Source organism: Gopherus flavomarginatus, chromosome 3, assembly GCF_025201925.1.
Source record: "Gopherus flavomarginatus isolate rGopFla2 chromosome 3, rGopFla2.mat.asm, whole genome shotgun sequence".
NCBI classification, from domain to species: Eukaryota; Metazoa; Chordata; order Testudines; family Testudinidae; genus Gopherus; species Gopherus flavomarginatus.
This window is the reverse complement of record NC_066619.1, coordinates 50,479,278-50,497,235: the sequence shown is the minus strand read 5'-3', so window position 1 is coordinate 50,497,235 and position 17,958 is coordinate 50,479,278. Positions and strand designations below refer to the sequence as shown.

The following is a 17,958-nucleotide window of genomic DNA, read 5'->3' as shown; positions in this document are numbered from 1 at the left end:
CTCCTGGGTCTCTACAATTTTAATCTCTGGGGATCCCTCCCCAAGTTCGAGGACTCCCTCTGGAAGCACGATAGAAAGGCATTTAAGGCACTCGGGGAGGAAGGGGTAGTCACTGCAAGGGTGTCTCTGCAGGCCGCTTTGGATGCAGTAGACACGGCCACGCGGTCTATGGCCTCGGCAGTGTCCATGAGACAGCCGTCCTGGCTTCTGCTCTCTGCGTTATCCAGCGAAGCACAGTTGTCAATGCAGGATCTCCCTTTTGCCGGGAAGGTGCTGTTTGCAGAGGAAACACACAAGGCTGCACGACATGTAAGACTCCTGTACGACCCTCCAGACTTGGGCCTCTGTCCTTGCTTCAACAAAACCCAAGTTCAAGCCACAGCAGACTCCCGGCCAGGCTGCTCTCCCGAAATACGAGGCCGCCCATAAGAGGCAACGGGACTATAAGAAACACCCGCAAAGACAATACGGGCCTGTCCCCTAGCCTGGGTCCTCTAAGGGCAAGCCCGCAGGTAAATGGCGGTTTTGATGGGACGCTCGGGGGTACCCTGCCAGTTTTTCAACGGGGATCCACCCCCAGTAAAGCTCCCTTTTCCCAATCGACTGTGCACGTTCCTCCTGGAATGGTCACGGCTCACCTCAGACCGTTGGGTCCTCAACACCATCTCCCAAGGTTACACCCTCTGGTTTACCTCCTACCTACCCTGTCATAACCTTAGTCCCAGATTTGGACCTTAGCGTCCAAAATATGGGGGTTAGCATGAAAACCTCCAAGCTTAGTTACCAGCTTGGACCTGGTACCTGCTGCCACCACCCAAAAAATTAGAGTGTTTTGGGGCACTCTGGTCCCTCTGAAAAACCTTCCCTGGGGACCCCAAGACCCAAATCCCTTGAGTCTCACAACAAAGGGAAATAATCCTTTTTCCCTTCCCCCCTCCAGATGCTCCTGGAGAGATACACAGACATAAGCTCTGTGAAACTACACAGAGTGACTCCCCCTCTCTGTTTCCAGTCCTGGAAGCAAAAAGTACTTTCCTATTCCCCCAGAGGGAATGCAAAGTCAGGCTAGCAATCCAACACACAGATCTCCCCTTGATTTCTTCCTCCCACCAATTCCCTGGTGAGTACAGACTCAATTTCCCTGAAGTAAAGAAAAACTCCAACAGGTCTTAAAAGAAAGCTTTATATAAAAAGAAAGAAAAATACATACAAATGTTCTCTCTGTATTTAGATGATACAATACAGGGCAATTTCTTAAAAGAATATTGAATAAACAGCCTTATTCAAAAAATACAAATCAAAGCACTCCAGCACTTATATTCATGCAAATACCAAGAAAAGAAACCATAGAACTTACTGTCTGATCTCTTTGTCCTTACACTTAGAAACAGAAAATTAGAAAGTAGAGCTACTTCTCCAAAGCTCAGAGAAAGCAGGCAGGCAGACAAAAGACAAAAGACTCAGACACTCAATTCCCTCCACCCAAAGTTGAAAAAATCCGGTTTCCTGATTGGTCCTCTGGTCAGGTGCTTCAGGTGAAAGAGACATTAACCCTTAGCTATCTGTTTATGACACGCCCCCCAAATTGCAGACAGTGGGGAAGCTCACTGGCGGCGATTTCCTTCTAGAACTTGAAAATAAACATATTAAAACAACACATACACCTTTACATATACTCCTAAGTATATAACTAACAGACTTCTACATTTTAAGAACACTTTTTAACTACTGAATTCTGGGAAACTCTCACGGGAGAGTGCATCAGCAACTTTATTAGAAGCTCCTGTGATGTGTTGAATTTCAAAATCAAAATCTTGGAGAGCTAAACTCCAACGAAGAAGTTTCTTGTTGTTCCCCTTGGCAGTATGAAGCCACTTTAGTGCAGCATGGTCAGTTTGTAGTTGGAACCGCCGTCCCCAAACATATGGGCGTAGCTTTTCCAGGGCGTACACAATGGCATAGCATTCCTTTTCACTGACTGACCAGTGACTTTCCCTCTCAGACAGTTTCTTACTGAGAAACACGACAGGATGGAAGTTGTGATCTGTTGCTTCCTGCATGAGCACTGCTCCTATACCACGCTCAGATGCATCTGTGGTTACTAGGAATGGCTTGTCAAAGTCCGGGGCCCTGAGCACAGGGTCAGACATGAGCATCGCCTTAAGCTGGGTAAAGGCCTTTTGACACTCATCAGTCCACTTAACGGCATTTGGCTGGGTCTTTTTGGTCAGGTCGGTCAATGGGGCAGCGATTTGGCTGTAGTGTGGTACAAATCGCCTGTAGTATCCGGCCAAGCCTAAGAAGGATTGGACCTGCTTCTTGGACCGTGGGACAGGCCACTTTTGGATAGCATCCACCTTGGCCTGTAGGGGGTTTATGGTTCCTCGACCCACCTGGTGCCCCAGGTAAGTCACTCTGTTTTGGCCTATTTGACACTTTTTGGCCTTAACAGTTAGTCCTGCCTGCCTGATGCGCTCAAAGACCTTTTCCAGGTGTAGTAGGTGTTCGGGCCAGGAGTCTGAAAAAATGGCCACATCATCGAGGTAGGCAACTGCAAATTCTCCCAGTCCAGCTAGTAGACCATCTACCAGCCTCTGGAAGGTGGCGGGTGCATTTCGAAGGCCGAAAGGAAGGACATTGAATTCATACACCCCCGCATGGGTGACGAATGCTGACCTCTCCTTGGCAGGTTCATCTAGCGGTACTTGCCAGTACCCCTTGGTTAAGTCTATTGTAGAGATGAACTGGGCACGTCCCAACTTCTCCAATAGCTCATCGGTACGTGGCATTGGATAGTTGTCCGGACGAGTTACAGCATTTAGCTTACGGTAGTCCACGCAAAAGCGTATTTCCCCATCTGGTTTGGGTACCAGAACCACTGGAGATGCCCATGCACTGGTAGATGGGCGGATTATACCCATTTGTAGCATGTTCTGGATCTCCCGTTCTATAGCAGCTTGGGCATGAGGAGACACTCGGTAGGGTGGGGTTCTGATTGGGTGAGCATTACCTGTATCAATGGAGTGGTATGCCCGTTCAGTTCGTCCTGGGGTGGCTGAGAACAATGGGGCGAAGCTAGTGCACAGCTCCTTGATTTGTTGCCGCTGCAGACGTTCCAGGGTGGTTGAGAGGTTGACCACTTCCACGCCACCGTCTTTTTTCCCGTCGTAGTAGACACCGTCAGGCCACTCAGCATCCTCTCCCTGGACTGTAAACTGACAAACCTGTAAGTCTCTGGAATAGAAAGGCTTGAGAGAATTAACATGGTACACTTTAGGCTTTAGTGAGGAATTGGGAAATGCTATGAGGTAGTTTACAGCTCCCAGGCGCTCTTGGACCGTGAATGGCCCTTCCCATGATGCTTCCATCTTATGGGCCTGTTGCGCCTTCAAGACCATAACCTGGTCTCCTACCTTGAAGGACCGATCTCTGGCATGTCTGTCATACCAGGCCTTTTGCTCTTCTTGAGCATTCTTTAGGTTCTCTTTAGCAAGGGCTAAAGAGTGTCGGAGGGTGCTTTGTAGGTTGCTTACAAAGTCCAGAATGTTAGTTCCTGGAGAAGGCGTAAACCCCTCCCATTGCTGCTTCACCAACTGTAATGGCCCCTTAACCTCGTGACCATACACAAGTTCAAACGGTGAAAACCCTAAACTGGGATGTGGTACAGCCCTGTAGGCAAACAGCAACTGCTGCAACACTAGGTCCCAATTATTGGAGAATTCGTTGATGAATTTTCGTATCATGGCCCCCAAAGTTCCATTGAACCTTTCAACCAGGCCATTGGTTTGATGGTGGTACGGGGTGGCAACCAAGTGATTCACCCCATGAGTTTCCCACAGTTTTTCCATGGTCCCTGCCAGGAAATTAGACCCTGAATCTGTAAGGATGTCAGAGGGCCAACCTACCCTGGCAAAGATGTCTGTTAGGGCCAGGCACACAGTGTTAGCCCTGGTGTTGCCTAGAGCTACTGCTTCTGGCCATCGGGTAGCAAAGTCCACTAAAGTCAGTACGTACTGCTTTCCTCTGGGCGTCTTTTTTGGGAAAGGGCCCAGAATATCCACAGCTACTCGCTGAAATGGGACCTCAATTATGGGGAGTGGCTGGAGAGGGGCCTTGACCAGGTCTTGCGGCTTTCCCACTCTTTGGCATACCTCACAAGACCGGACATACTTGGCAACGTCCTTGCCCATCCCCTCCCAGTGGAAGGACTTCCCCAACCGGTCCTTGGTTCTGTTCACCCCAGCATGGCCACTGGGATGATCATGGGCTAAGCTTAAGAGCTTCCCCCGGTACTTAGTTGGAACCACCAACTGTTTTTGCGGCTGCCATTCTTCCCGGTGTCCACCAGAAAGAATTTCCTTGTATAAAAGTCCTTGGTCTATAACAAACCGGGATCGATTAGAAGAGCTGAGAGGCGGTGGGGTGCTCCGTGCCGCCGCCCAAGCTTTCTGAAGGCTGTCATCCGCTTCCTGCTCAGTCTGGAACTGTTCCCTTGAGGCTGGGGTCACCAGTTCTTCCTCAGACTGTGGACTTGGGCTTGGTCCCTCTGGAAGCAATGTAGGTGATGGGGTTGTTTCCGTTGCTGGTGAACCGCTCTCCGCTGGTGCACCTGAGGGTATTTCAGGCTCTGGCTGAGCCTTTTGGGTATGGCTGTCTTTTGCTTCTGCCAGTTCTGGCTCGCTGGCGCCCTCTGGCGTTGAGTTTGAAGATGTGGTTGCACTTGCTGGTGCTGGTTGCTGTTCCAGTTCCGGGCCTGGGACTGGAGATGCTGTGGCTGTTTCAGTGGTAGGCATGGAATCCGGGTCCACTACCTCTGTCTGGGTCTCTGGTAACACAGACGGGGCCTCTGTGGACGGCTCAGGAACAGGAATGGGTCTGGAAGCTTGCCTGGTTTGGCTACGTGTAACCATTCCCACTCTCTTGGCCCGCCTCACCTGGTTGGCCAAGTCTTCCCCCAGTAGCATGGGGATAGGATAATTGTCATAGACTGCAAAAGTCCACATTCCTGACCAGCCTTTGTACTGGACAGGCAGTTGAGCTGTAGGCAAATCTACAGCTTGTGACATGAAGGGGTAAATTGTAACTTTGGCCTTTGGGTTGATGAATTTGGGGTCAACGAAGGATTGGTGGATAGCTGACACTTGTGCCCCCGTGTCTCTCCACGCAGTAACCTTCTTTCCGCCCACTCTCAAATTTTCCCTTCGCTCCAAGGGTATTTGAGAGGCATCCGGGCCTGGGGATCTTTGGGGTGATGGTGGTGTAATGAATTGCACTCGCATGGTGTTCTTGGGACACTTGGCCTTGATATGTCCCAGTTCATTACACTTAAAGCATCTTCCATCTGATGGGTCACTGGGCCGAGGTGAGTTACTGGAGACTGGTGAGGTTGAAGGGTAGGGTATCTGTGGCTTTACTTGGGTGGTATGTGGGGTCTTTGGCTGTCCTCGGTTGTAGGGTTTATGGTCTGTGTGCCCCCTGGGGTAATCGTTCCCCTTGACAGTAGCTTTCTTGCTTTCTGCCAGTTCCATCCATTTGGCTCCAATCTCCCCCGCCTCAGCGATATCTTTGGGATTTCCATCTTGTATGTACCGTGTGATGTCTTCAGGAACACCATCCAAGAACTGCTCCATTTGTATGAGGAGGTTCAGTTCTTCCAAGGTTTGAATGTTGTTTCCTGTTATCCAGGCCTCATAGTTTTTTGCAATGTAGTAGGCGTGTTTGGGAAATGACACCTCGGGTTTCCACTTTTGGGTTCTGAAGCGCCGACGGGCATGATCTGGGGTTATCCCCATTTGGTATCTGGCCTTGGTTTGAAAAAGTTTATAGTCATTCATTTGCAGCTTAGGCATTTCAGCTGCCACCTCTGCTAAAGGTCCACTGAGCTGTGACCTCAATTCTACCATGTACTGGTCTTCGGGGATGTTGTACCCAAGACAGGCTCTTTCAAAATTTTCCAAGAAGGCCTCGGTGTCATCACCTGCCTTGTAGGTGGGAAATTTCCTGTGCTGTGGAGCAATATTTGGCGCCGGGTTGTTAGGGTTGGCTGGCACATGCAGCCCAGCTTTTGCCAAGTCCAGTTCATGTTTTCTCTGTTTTTCCTTCTCTTCATGTTGTTTTTCCATTTCTTTTTGGTGTTTTTCCATGTCTCGGCGGTGGGCCGCCTCTTCTTCTTCTTGCTTCCTTCTGTGGGCCAACTCTTCTTCTGCTTGTTTCCTTCGGTAGGCCACCTCTTCTTCTTCTAGTTTTCTTTTGTGTGCTGCCTCTTGGGCTGCCTGTTCTCTTTGGAAGGCTGCCAGTTTCATGCTTTCTTCCTTTTCTTTCATCTCCATCTCTTTTTGTTTTATTTCCAGTTTTCGCCTGTGTTCAGCCTCTTTGATTTGTTCTTCGGTGTCGATTTTTGCCTTAGAAGTCATGGTTCCTGTTTTCTTGTGTTGGGGTGCCCTCCGGTGTTTATCTTCTGAACTGCAGGCTCTGTTCCCTCCTGGAGTCTGCCTAGCAACAGTGCTTTTTTCCTTTTCTCTCTCTAGCTAATGTTCAATGAAGGGAAACCAGAAAAACCACTTTATTTGCATGCCTATAAGTGCTGGTACTTGCCTCCTAATGGGAGGGCTATTGCATGACAAAAGACCCTCAACAGTCTCTTAATGGCTTCTCGCTTAACATGCAAGCCACAAACTGCCAGAGAGAGCAGAAAAAAAAATTCTCTCTGGTTCCCTTTTAAAACCAAACTGTTTCTCTCTGCTAAAAAGCCCTTAGCAGAGAAAAGAAAAATATAATATTCCTACTGGCTTCTGGATTCTGTCTATATCCCACCACTGCTACACCATATCATAACCTTAGTCCCACATTTGGACCTTAGCGTCCAAAATATGGGGGTTAGCATGAAAACCTCCAAGCTTAGTTACCAGCTTGGACCTGGTACCTGCTGCCACCACCCAAAAAATTAGAGTGTTTTGGGGCACTCTGGTCCCTCTGAAAAACCTTCCCTGGGGACCCCAAGACCCAAATCCCTTGAGTCTCACAACAAAGGGAAATAATCCTTTTTCCCTTCCCCCCTCCAGATGCTCCTGGAGAGATACACAGACATAAGCTCTGTGAAACTACACAGAGTGACTCCCCCTCTCTGTTTCCAGTCCTGGAAGCAAAAAGTACTTTCCTATTCCCCCAGAGGGAATGCAAAGTCAGGCTAGCAATCCAACACACAGATCTCCCCTTGATTTCTTCCTCCCACCAATTCCCTGGTGAGTACAGACTCAATTTCCCTGAAGTAAAGAAAAACTCCAACAGGTCTTAAAAGAAAGCTTTATATAAAAAGAAAGAAAAATACATACAAATGTTCTCTCTGTATTTAGATGATACAATACAGGGCAATTTCTTAAAAGAATATTGAATAAACAGCCTTATTCAAAAAATACAAATCAAAGCACTCCAGCACTTATATTCATGCGAATACCAAAGAAAAGAAACCATAGAACTTACTATCTGATCTCTTTGTCCTTACACTTAGAAACAGAAAATTAGAAAGTAGAGCTACTTCTCCAAAGCTCAGAGAAAGCAGGCAGGCAGACAAAAGACAAAAGACTCAGACACTCAATTCCCTCCACCCAAAGTTGAAAAAATCCGGTTTCCTGATTGGTCCTCTGGTCAGGTGCTTCAGGTGAAAGAGACATTAACCCTTAGCTATCTGTTTATGACATACCCAATCACCCCTCTGCCCCCATAGGGGACCCATCGCATGAGGCTCTGCTTGAGCAGGAGGTCGGGAGGCTCCTGGAACTAGGAGCAATAGAGGTGGTGCACAAGGAGTTCCTGGGCAAGGGATATTAGTTCCGGTATTTCCTTATCCCAAAGGTGAAAGGGAGACTCAGATCCATACTGGACCTGCGAGGTCTGAACCAGTTCTTGGTAAAACTCATGTTTCACATGATTTCCCTGGCTTCCATCATCCCCTCCCTGGATCCCAGTGATTGGTACGTGGCCCTCGATCTACAGGACACGTACTTCCATATCCACATATTCGAGGGGCACAGGCGCTTCCTCTGTTTTGTGGTGGAACAGAAGCACTACCAATTTCACAGTCCTCCCATTTGGTCTGTCCACTGCCCTTAAGGTTTTTACAAAGTGCATGTCGGTAGTACTGGCCTACGTCAGGTGCCGGACGGGTCCAGATATTCCGCTGTCAGGAAGACTGGCTGGTCAAGGGCATCTCCCGGTTGCAAGTGAGGGATCATGTGGTGGCACTCCTGTCCACATGCACCGCCCTGGGCCTGTTGGTAAACAACACCAAGTCCACATTAGTCCCGGTCCAACGCATAGAGTTTATCAGGGCGCTCCTGGAGGCAATGTCAGCTAGGGCCTCTCTCCCCGCAGACAGGTTTGATACCCTGAAAGGACTCATGGACTTGATCGTAAGGTTCCCGGTGACAACAGCTAGGTCCTGCCTACAGCTGCTAGGTCACATGTCAGTGTGCACATATGTGGTTCGCCACGCCAGGCTCAGGATGAGGGCCCTACAACTCTGGCTGGCTTCGCAGTTCTCCCAAGCCACGGACAGGTTCGACAAGGTCCTCACCTTGCCGAACTTGGTGATCGCCTCCCTACAGTGGTGGTCCACACCAAGCAACATGTTCCGAGGGGTCCTGTTCAGGGACAGGGCCCTCTCTGTGGAGTTGGTGTCCGATGCATCGGACCTGGGCTGGGGAGCCCATGTGGGGCGTTTTCAGACTCAAGGCCTGTGGTCTCCGCAAGACCTGACCCTTAACATAAACATCAAGGAACTCCGGGCAGTGCGCCTGGTGTGCATGGCCTTCCACTCGCACCTGAAGGGCAAGGTAGTTAGGGTTCTCACAGACAACATGGCCTTGATGTTCTATATCAACAGGCAAGGCAGGGCCCAGTCCTCTGCCATCTGCTACGAAGCCCTCAGCCTGTGGGACTTCTGTATAGCCCACGACATCTACCTAAATCCCTTTCACCTACCGGGCGCCCGGAATGTGAGGGCGGATCGCTTGAGCAGGGACTTTTCCTTTCCGCACGAGTGGTCCCTACACCTGGAAGTGGCCCTCCAGCTTTTCCAGAGGTGGGGAGCTCCCCGGGTGGACTGATTTGTGACTCAACAGAACCGATGATGCCCTTGGTTCTGCTCTGGGGAGGGGTGCTATCTCCGATGCTTTTATCCTGCCTCGGTCAGGCCAACTCCTATATGCCTTTCCCATGTTCCCGCTGATCAGCAGGGTCCTAGAGAAAATAAAGATCGACGAGGCTAGGGTCCTCCTCACTGCCCCAGCGTGGTCCAGGAAGCACTGGTACGGGACCCTCTTGGGCCTGGTGGTGGCTCCACCGTGGCCGTTGCCGCTCCACCCGGACCTGCTCTCTCAGGACCGGGGCTGTCTCCTCCACCCCAACCTGGCAACTCTTCACCTCACGGCGTGGCTGCTCACTGACTAGGTGGCAAGGAGAGGACATGCTCAGGTCTGGTTCAGCGCGTTCTCCTTGAGAGTAGATGGCCTTCTGCTTGCTGCTCCTACATGGCAAAGTGTTCTCATTTTGCTTGGTGGGCGACAGACCAAGGGGTATCCCCAATGGTCGCCCCGATCCAGCTTATTTTCGATAATCTGCTCCACCGAGGGCCCAGGGCCTTGTGCCCTCGTCAATCAGCCATATTGGCTTTCCATCCCCTGTTGCAAGGACACACAGTGTTCTCTCATGCTATGACTGGCCAGTTCCTTAATGGGTTGGACTGGCTTTACCCCTATTCTAAGCCCATGGTCCTGCAGTGGGACCTGAATCTGGTGCTGGCTCGGCTTTACGCGGCCCCCGTTTGAGCTGTTGATCAAGTGTTCCTGGTCTCACCTCTCATGAAAGGTGGCCTTCCTGGTTGCTATCACGTTGGCCAGGCGGGTCTCGGAGCTCAGGGCCCTGACCTCCGAGCCACCATATACTGTTTCGTAAGGACAAGGTTGAGCTACGCCCACACTCCACATTCCTCCCGAAGGTGGTCTCCACCTACCACATGGGTCAGGACACTTATCTACCAGTCCTTTGCCCCAAACCTCATGTGACTAATGAGGAACACCGCCTCCATGCACTTGATGTGATGAGGGCTCTAGCTTTCTACCTCGAGCGAACCAAACCATTCAGAAAGTCCTCACCTGTTTATCGCCTCAGCTGAGCATGCGAGAGGCCAGCCGATTTCCGCTCAGCGACTGTCCAACCGGATCACGTTGTGTATCCGCTCCTGCTATGAGCTGGCGAGTGTTCCCCTACCACATATTGTTAGGGCACATTTGATGCGGGCGCAGGCCTCGTTGGCTGCTTTTGTGGCCCACGTCCATATTCAGGACATTTGTAGGGCCACCATTTGGTCTTCAGTTCACATGTTCACCTCGCACTATGCGATTGTCTCCCAAACCAGGGATGACGCAGAGTTTGGCAGGGCAGTACTCCATCCCGAGAACGTGTGAACTCCTACCCACCTCCAGCAGATGTAGCTTGGAATTACCTGCTGTGGAATACGCATGAGCGATCACTCGACAAAGAAAAGACAGTTACCTTTCCCGTAACTGGTCTTCTTTGAGATGTATTGCTCATGTCTGTTCCACATTGTGCCCTCCTTCCCCGCTCCCGAAGTTGTCTGTCAAGAAGGAACTGAGGGTGGGGGGAGCATGCAGCTCCCCTTATACTGCACCAGGCAGGGGCCACAGGGGGGCGCTCTCCCCCTACGGATACTGCTAGGGGGAAAACTTCCGGCACTGGTGTACGTGGCAAGTACTCACACCTACTGTGGAATAGACATGAGCAACACATCTTGAAGACTGCCAGTTACGGAAAAGGTAACTTTTTCTTCACATAAGTGTGTGGCAGTAGTGGTAATCCTCCTAAAGGAGGGCATAGCTGTCATACTTGACTTGGATGATGGACTAATCTTGGTGTTTTCCCTTCAGATAGCGTGGATGTAAATTGAATAGAAACTGGAATTTCAGCTCATGACCAAATTTAAAAAATCGCTTGTCTCCAACCAGGACCTGATTTATCTGAGCCCCATTAAGGAACCCAAAGCTCCAGATACACACCCTCACCTACCGTTGCCTCTTGAATACTGACCAGAGAATTATTTCAACCATAGGGAAAATCTGAACCACATCTTGAGTTGGTTGCCCAGGGGAGTTTCAAGGTCTCTGTCTGGGGGAGGTCTTCAGCATGAGGGAAGAACTTCCTCCATCTGTTTAGCAGGAACTTAACTCACAGCAGCAATGAAGTCATGTCCTCTCCCTCAAGCTCTTGGTAGAGAGCCTGATGCACCCAAGTGAGATACAACAGGGGTTGGCCCCTGACACAAGAACATTACTATCTTCCAATGCATCCAGAAATTCTTCTTGGTGCTTGTTCCACTCCATCTATTGCAACCACTCCAGAAAGTGGGCAGTAACTTTCTTAAATTGGCAGGTCTTCCTATCATAGGTACTTCATTCCAATAGAATAGTATCATATTAAGACACAGCTATTTCCATATGAGGTCACAGTTCTCCTTGCCCCATCACTTTGGGATGCTGGTGGGGACTATGAAGAATAGGACTTCTCTGAATGTCTTATTTTTCCCTCCTTCTCTCCCCCCCCCCAATTATTTCTTTGAACCATGCTCTTAATAACAGGTGATCCAAGTTTTTTTACGCAAGATTGCTAGGGTTTTTAGAACTCTTCTGAGAGAGCATCTCTTTCCTTCCAGGAGTAGGAAAGAAAAGATGTTTTCCTTGAATAGAGAGCTGAAATAAATAACTAAGGCTTACCCTGATCATACTAATCCTTCTCAAAGCTGTTAATAGACTTTGTGTACCCTGTAGAGTCCTGCATGTTAGGAGCTTCAGCTAAGGCCTTGAAGTGTTCTGTTGCATCCATTGTTGAGTAGAGAGGAAAGTACCTCCCACTAAAGAAGAAAAAATCCTGTGAAGCTGGAATCTCTTTAAGAGCAGATATGAGCTGGTGATCAAGTGTATCTCAACCATTGTATCTGTGGACCTGCTGCACCAAGACTTTAAGCTCCTGGGTGGCATATCTGGACAAATGGATCCAGGGGTGCCATGGGAAAGAGTTTTGGGATTAATTGGATTTCCTGTACACTTCGGTTATTACTGTCTCTTCTGCTTTCCTTACCAAAAAATGTAGTAGGACCATAGTTTCTCACTTGAAGGCAAAAAAGGGTATCTTACCTACTCATCCACAAGGACACTGTCTTCAGAGAACCTAGACAAAGAAATCTGAAACATCCCTTCCAGAAAGCAGGATATTTAGAAGATACTTCTCAGACTGTACCACTTTCTTTTTGTATTTTTCCAAACTAGTTTCAAATCAGCCTCTAAAGGTGGGAGAAACCCCGGAGCCCTCGTGGAGGACAGAGAGAAATCTTCTCATACCAGAAAAGCAGCCTGGGGAGAAGAATCTGTTTTTGTTTTGATTTAAAATGGTTGCAGATAACCAGTGGATATTTCCAGTGGCATCCATATGGTACCATCTAGAATTTGCTGATGCCTCCTGGAACATGTCAGAGACAAATTGGCAGACGATATGCTTTTAGCAGCAGAATATCTGGAAAAATGCATGCCTCTAAAAATTGTGCCAAGAAGAGAAACTTGGAAGTGTGTACCTTTTTTCTGCAGTACCCAAAGAGATTTGGGGAATTTTACTGGTTGTCTCTCAAATGGGTATTTTTAAGATGTCAAGATAGAAATCTGAATTATGAAAGCCAGTTAGTTGATTTATGTCTAGTGACTTGTACTTATACCTACAAGTACCTTTGGCTGAAATTTTTTTTCTGGCAAGCTGGGATTAATTGTTCCTTTAGGAATATCTCCACTGGGAACTCAAGTCTTGTTGCCGATCTTTTAGTTGGTTGATCAGTCACCTGTGTAGGAAGGGGGAATGTGGACTAGCTTGCAGAAATTCTATTTGAGAGAGAAGCAATGACTTTTTAGTTAAGTTTGGTTTCAGTTAAGGGCCACTGTCTGTCCCTTCGGTCTCAACCTTTACCTTGTTTGTGGCATCCTCTGGTGCTTCTGAACTAGCTGCTGTCCCTGAGGAAGAATTTCCAAGCCAGGCTTCCTTTATGTCCTCCAGTTTAGTGTCCCTGAGGGCTTGTCTACATGTAAGGCCGCGGAGCTGTATCAGTAGCACTTAGTGAAGACGCTACCTATGATGGGAGAAACCCTTCTGTCGACATAGCACTGTCTTGCTCCAGGGGTTAAGTTGGTAAACCATGTTGCTCAGGTAGCCATACCGACATGTGGGTATTGCAGACCAAGCCTGAGTCTTCTAAACCTTTTAAAGCCTTTCCTTTATTATAATTTCTGCAAGGAGGGTTCAGTGAGTCTGTGTTTCTGGTCTTTTGACACTTACGTGCTACTAAATCTTTCATGATAGGAAGAGAGTCCTTAAAATTATGTTCTTTCCAAAGCTTCCTTTTGAATTCCTCTTACTTAATAGGTAACGACTCATTTTTTCTTCTGTCTTGCAATAGCTGAGTACCTCTAGAATGCTCTAGGCAATAAAGCTCTAAAATTTGACTTTGAAAGAAATAAATATTTTCTGTTTCCTATTTCTTTATTATGTTAGAGAAATACCAGCAGAGGCATTTGAAAACCTAACCCTTTTGATTTAAAGCCTCTATTCAGTTGTTGTATTTGTGTGAAGGGACTTGGTATCCTCTGAATGTTAGGGTCCATTCTGTTTAGATTGTAACTGTCATAACTTTCCTACTCAGATCTGAACCTTAGAGTTCAGAACATGAGAAGTTAGCATGAAACCTCCAAACTTAATTACCAGCTTGGATCTGATATCGCTGCCACCAGCCAGAAAATTCCAGTGTCTGGCTCTCACTGGTCTCCCCAAAACCTTCCCTGGGGGACCCCAAGACTCAGATGCCCTGAGTCTCACTACCAAGGGAAATAACCCACTTCCCTTCCTCCTCTTTACCTCCTCTCAGATTTCCCTGCTTCAAGTCCTTGAAACACAAGTACCGAGAAATCAGCTCTCTTTCCCCTCACCCAGAGAGTATGCAAAGTCAGGCTTAGTAAATCTAACACAAAGAGATTTTCCCCCTCCCTTCGTTTCTTAGCATTAACTAGTGAAAAAACTCAAACAGGTCTTAAAAAGAAAGCTTTATATAAAAAGAAAGAGAAAGACATAAAAATGGTTTCTGTATCAAGGTGACAATATACAGGGTCAATTGTTTAAAAGAGAAAATGAATAAACAGCCTTATCCAAAAAGAATACAATTTAAAACATTCCAGCAACTACACACATGTAAATATAAAAAAACAATATAAACCTATTGTCTTACTATCCTTGTACTTAAAACTTGGAAACAGAAGATTAGAAAGCCTGGAGATAGAGAGATCACTCTCAGAGCTGAGAGGGTCACCGAACCAAGACAAAGAACACCCATCCAACAACTTCCCTCCCTTGACATTTGAAAAATCTTGTTTTCTGATTGGTCCTCTGGTCAGGTGTTTGGTTCCCTTTGTTAACTCTTTACAGGTAAAAGAACATTAACCCTTAGCTATCTGTTTATGACAGTAACCATTTCCTGGGGATAGAAATGAGATGCAAATCTCCAACTTGGGTCGTCCTTTGTTCTTACTCCAGGAATTGCCGGATAGACTTTTAAACCTTGTCAAAAACTAGCTTGGGTTGTAGTTCTAGTTTACTTCCTTAACCCATTTTTAAAGGAAATGTAGGGACATTTAATATCAAGTATATTAGTTGGCAGAATTTAAAATTTTGTATTTTTAAAACACTGGTTTAGAATAACCCTCACTATTATAATATTTTTTAGATTAACCCCTTCTTTTGGTATAACAAATGTTTCACTAATTACACTCCATAAAAAGTGCTTCTTAGTTCAGTTTTTCATTTAGAATTAAGAGTGATCACTAAAATTCCTTTCTTTCTCAGTGCTATGGAAGTTTCATCAGGAGAATTTGAGTGAGACAGGCTGAGGCCAACACTTCCTGGCACACAACTCTTAGCAAAGTTTGGTGCTGTTTTCTGCATGATATGTAGTTGAGCAACTGACTGCAAGTGTTCCAGACTGTTAAACTGGAGTTTCAGAGTAATCAGAGGTAAAAATGTAAATTTTTATTTTAACCTACCTGCAGATCCTTCATGGATTTAAAAATCAAGTTGGGGATGAAAATTGGAGGCGTTTCTCTGACCAGTTTCCTCTTCCCTTGAAAGAGCGCCTTGCAGCTTACTATGGAGTTTAACCTCATGCATTCAAGCTGCAGTCTCATAATTAGGGGTAAGTATAAAAATAAATTGAAGTTTTTATGAAGTTAACTTGTAAAGCAAGCATTCTCCAATTCCATTTTGCATTACAAGAAGTGTGTTTTTTAAACAGTCACTGTATAGGCTATATTTGTTCCTGTTCATTTGGCTCTTGCACCATCCTTCTTTTAATGCATGCTGTAATACTGTACATGAATATTATGGGTGGCACCTGTAGTAAAAGGTCACACTCAGTTGCTTTGAAATTTTTTAGTTTTACTTTTTGATGAAATGTATTATACTTGCTTTCATTCAGGGCAAAATGTTCTTTTCCTTAAACCTTTATTAAAAAGCTATTTTCAAGCATGGGATCAGATGGGGGGAGGAGGATGTTTTCTCAACCATTTTTTTGATCAAGAGAAGCTGGTGAAAACTTGAAATATGACAGTTATATTTATGACCTGGAGACAATGTGCTCTTAATTTTTTATGACAGTTGGATTGTATTTGGCAGGATTATGAGTGTTTTAAAAGAATTTCACAATGTTCCAGTGGGATGGCGGCACAGAAATCATATGGTCCGCATATTTCTGTGCGCGCCTCCCCCCCCCAAGAAGAAAAAAAAGAAAAATGCAAAAAAAAAAAAATCTGTGGCAGGACACATGCCTCTTCCCCAGCAGCCCAGGCAGCGCCTCTGTTCCAGTGTGCTTGGAACAGCCTCAGAGAGGCAAATCACTGCAAGGGGGGAGTGGCTGGGCATGCCTGCCTGCAGGGGAGATGTTGATCACCCTCAGGGACAGGGCTGGCCAACAAGGAAGAGAGACTGTCACTGTGCTTGCTTCTGCAGCTCACAGGGTGTGGAGGTGGGTAGGTCTTTTTATTACGCACGAGGAAGGCGCTGTTCCCAAGGCAGAAATGTAGCAGCCTGCCTGCCTAGTAATATGTCCGTAACTTTTTGAGATTTGAAAAAAACATTTAATTAAATATTAGTATCATGTTATTGAAAATTGTTTTTAAATTAAAGAAAATAGCTTTTGAAACCCTCCCTTTTCCCCACATTTTATTAATGTTGCTGTTAGTTAGTTAACTGTTCCCCATTCTCAGTTAATTCCCCCAGGGACGTAAAACCTGTAAATGTTTTAAGGCCTGTACATTGTCAAGGTGATGTAAAACCTTATAAATGACAATAAGGGAATCCGCTAGGAAGGATCTATGTGCTTTTCTCACTTCGTTTTTCCGGTGCCAACGTAGCAGAGGGGGGTTAGATTACAGCTCAGGATTTATTTTACTTACCCATTTTTTCTTTTTTTTTAAGAGACTTTGAGAGCAAATAAAACATTACCAAGCAGTCAATAGAATGTCAGAGCCAAGCACTTCCCAAAGTACCCAGCCAGGCCCAGGACAATGATTAGCAAAGTGTATGACTTTCATCTGTGAAAGTCTGAGCAATTTAAAATGACGCTCTACTCCCCTCCACCCTCCCGCCCCCTTTGGTGTTCTGTCGTGTAACTTAAATGAAAATCCAGGATTATAATTGGAGTGCAGGGTATTAGTTGCCAGGTATTTGTAACTTAACTTTCATATGTTTAGGAAATGCTAAATAGTTATTGTGACTTTTTTTTTCTATATTGTAGTTCAAATAATTTACAAAACAATCGAAACTGGTGTGATTATATTGCATTATTTTCACAAAATTTGCATTATTTTGCAAATTTTTAATTTTTTTGGCACAGAATCCCCTCAGGGGTAGACTGCATGTGCCTGTGTGTATTAAACAAGTGGTAGTTTCTAATGAATAGATAATTTACCAGGATTGATCTGAAAGTGCATATGTGTGCATAATAAAGGCGAGTTTCAGATTTAATAGATGATTGTGGAATAAGGTCTGTTAAAGGGCCATATTTTTGGAGTTTCATGTAGCCACCCTGCACACAAGAGAATTTGAAATATTATTTTATATACATTTAGATGAGATATGATGTGGAACCATAAGCCTCTAGGCAAAGTGAAACTACTCGAAATGACAATGCATTAAAAGATTTGTATTGATTTTGCATGGGCAAATTTTTTTTTCAGAAATGAAGCTATTTAGCACATGGCAAAAATGGCAACTATCATTTTTCCAAAATACTAACATGAAATATTTTCACACTGCATATTCATTATCAGAGTATCTCATAAGTAATTGAAAATATAGAAAACTATTTAAATTTGCTGACCAAATCAGTCTCTCACTAAGTTTGTGCACTGGTAACAGTGGATTGAGTGACAGCTTGGTCTTTACAACATGTCATTAAATAGTCTGATGATGCTGTAACTTAGTATATGTAGAGCCCTGTGTGGATACAGATTTATAGCCGTGGCTATAAAAAGGTATCCAGGGAACCGCAGGACTCTCCCAGGAACCGTGGTGGCAAGAGAAGCAGAATATAGGGCCACCACTCCCAGATCCCTGTGCCAGCAGATCCTTCACACGGCTGTACCTCCTCCTGCCCGTCCCTTCCACGCAGCTGTCTTGGGGCGTGCACACTGCTTTAAAACAAGAGCGCAACCAGGGACAGCTGCTGGTGAGCCAGGTGCCCACCCCACTGGGCGGAGCTGGGTCGATGCTGCCAATGCAGGGTGCTGGCTCCTGGGGTATTCGCACAGGGCTCTAAGTATATGCTCCACAACTGGAAGAATTTCAAGAGATGGAGGTATG

At 46.3% G+C, this 17,958-nt stretch overlaps 1 protein-coding gene across 1 annotated transcript in view; it reads left to right on the top strand.

The window, feature by feature from the left end:
• The window catches only part of TNPO1 (transportin 1), a 158,285-nt gene that overhangs the window by 131,091 nt on the left and 9,236 nt on the right, over positions 1-17,958 (top strand). Inside the window, exon 23 of the mRNA XM_050943752.1 lies at positions 15,150-15,292. Coding sequence (XP_050799709.1) covers positions 15,150-15,257 — 108 coding nt within the window. The 3' untranslated portion in view covers positions 15,258-15,292. The remainder of the gene's footprint in view (positions 1-15,149; positions 15,293-17,958) is intronic.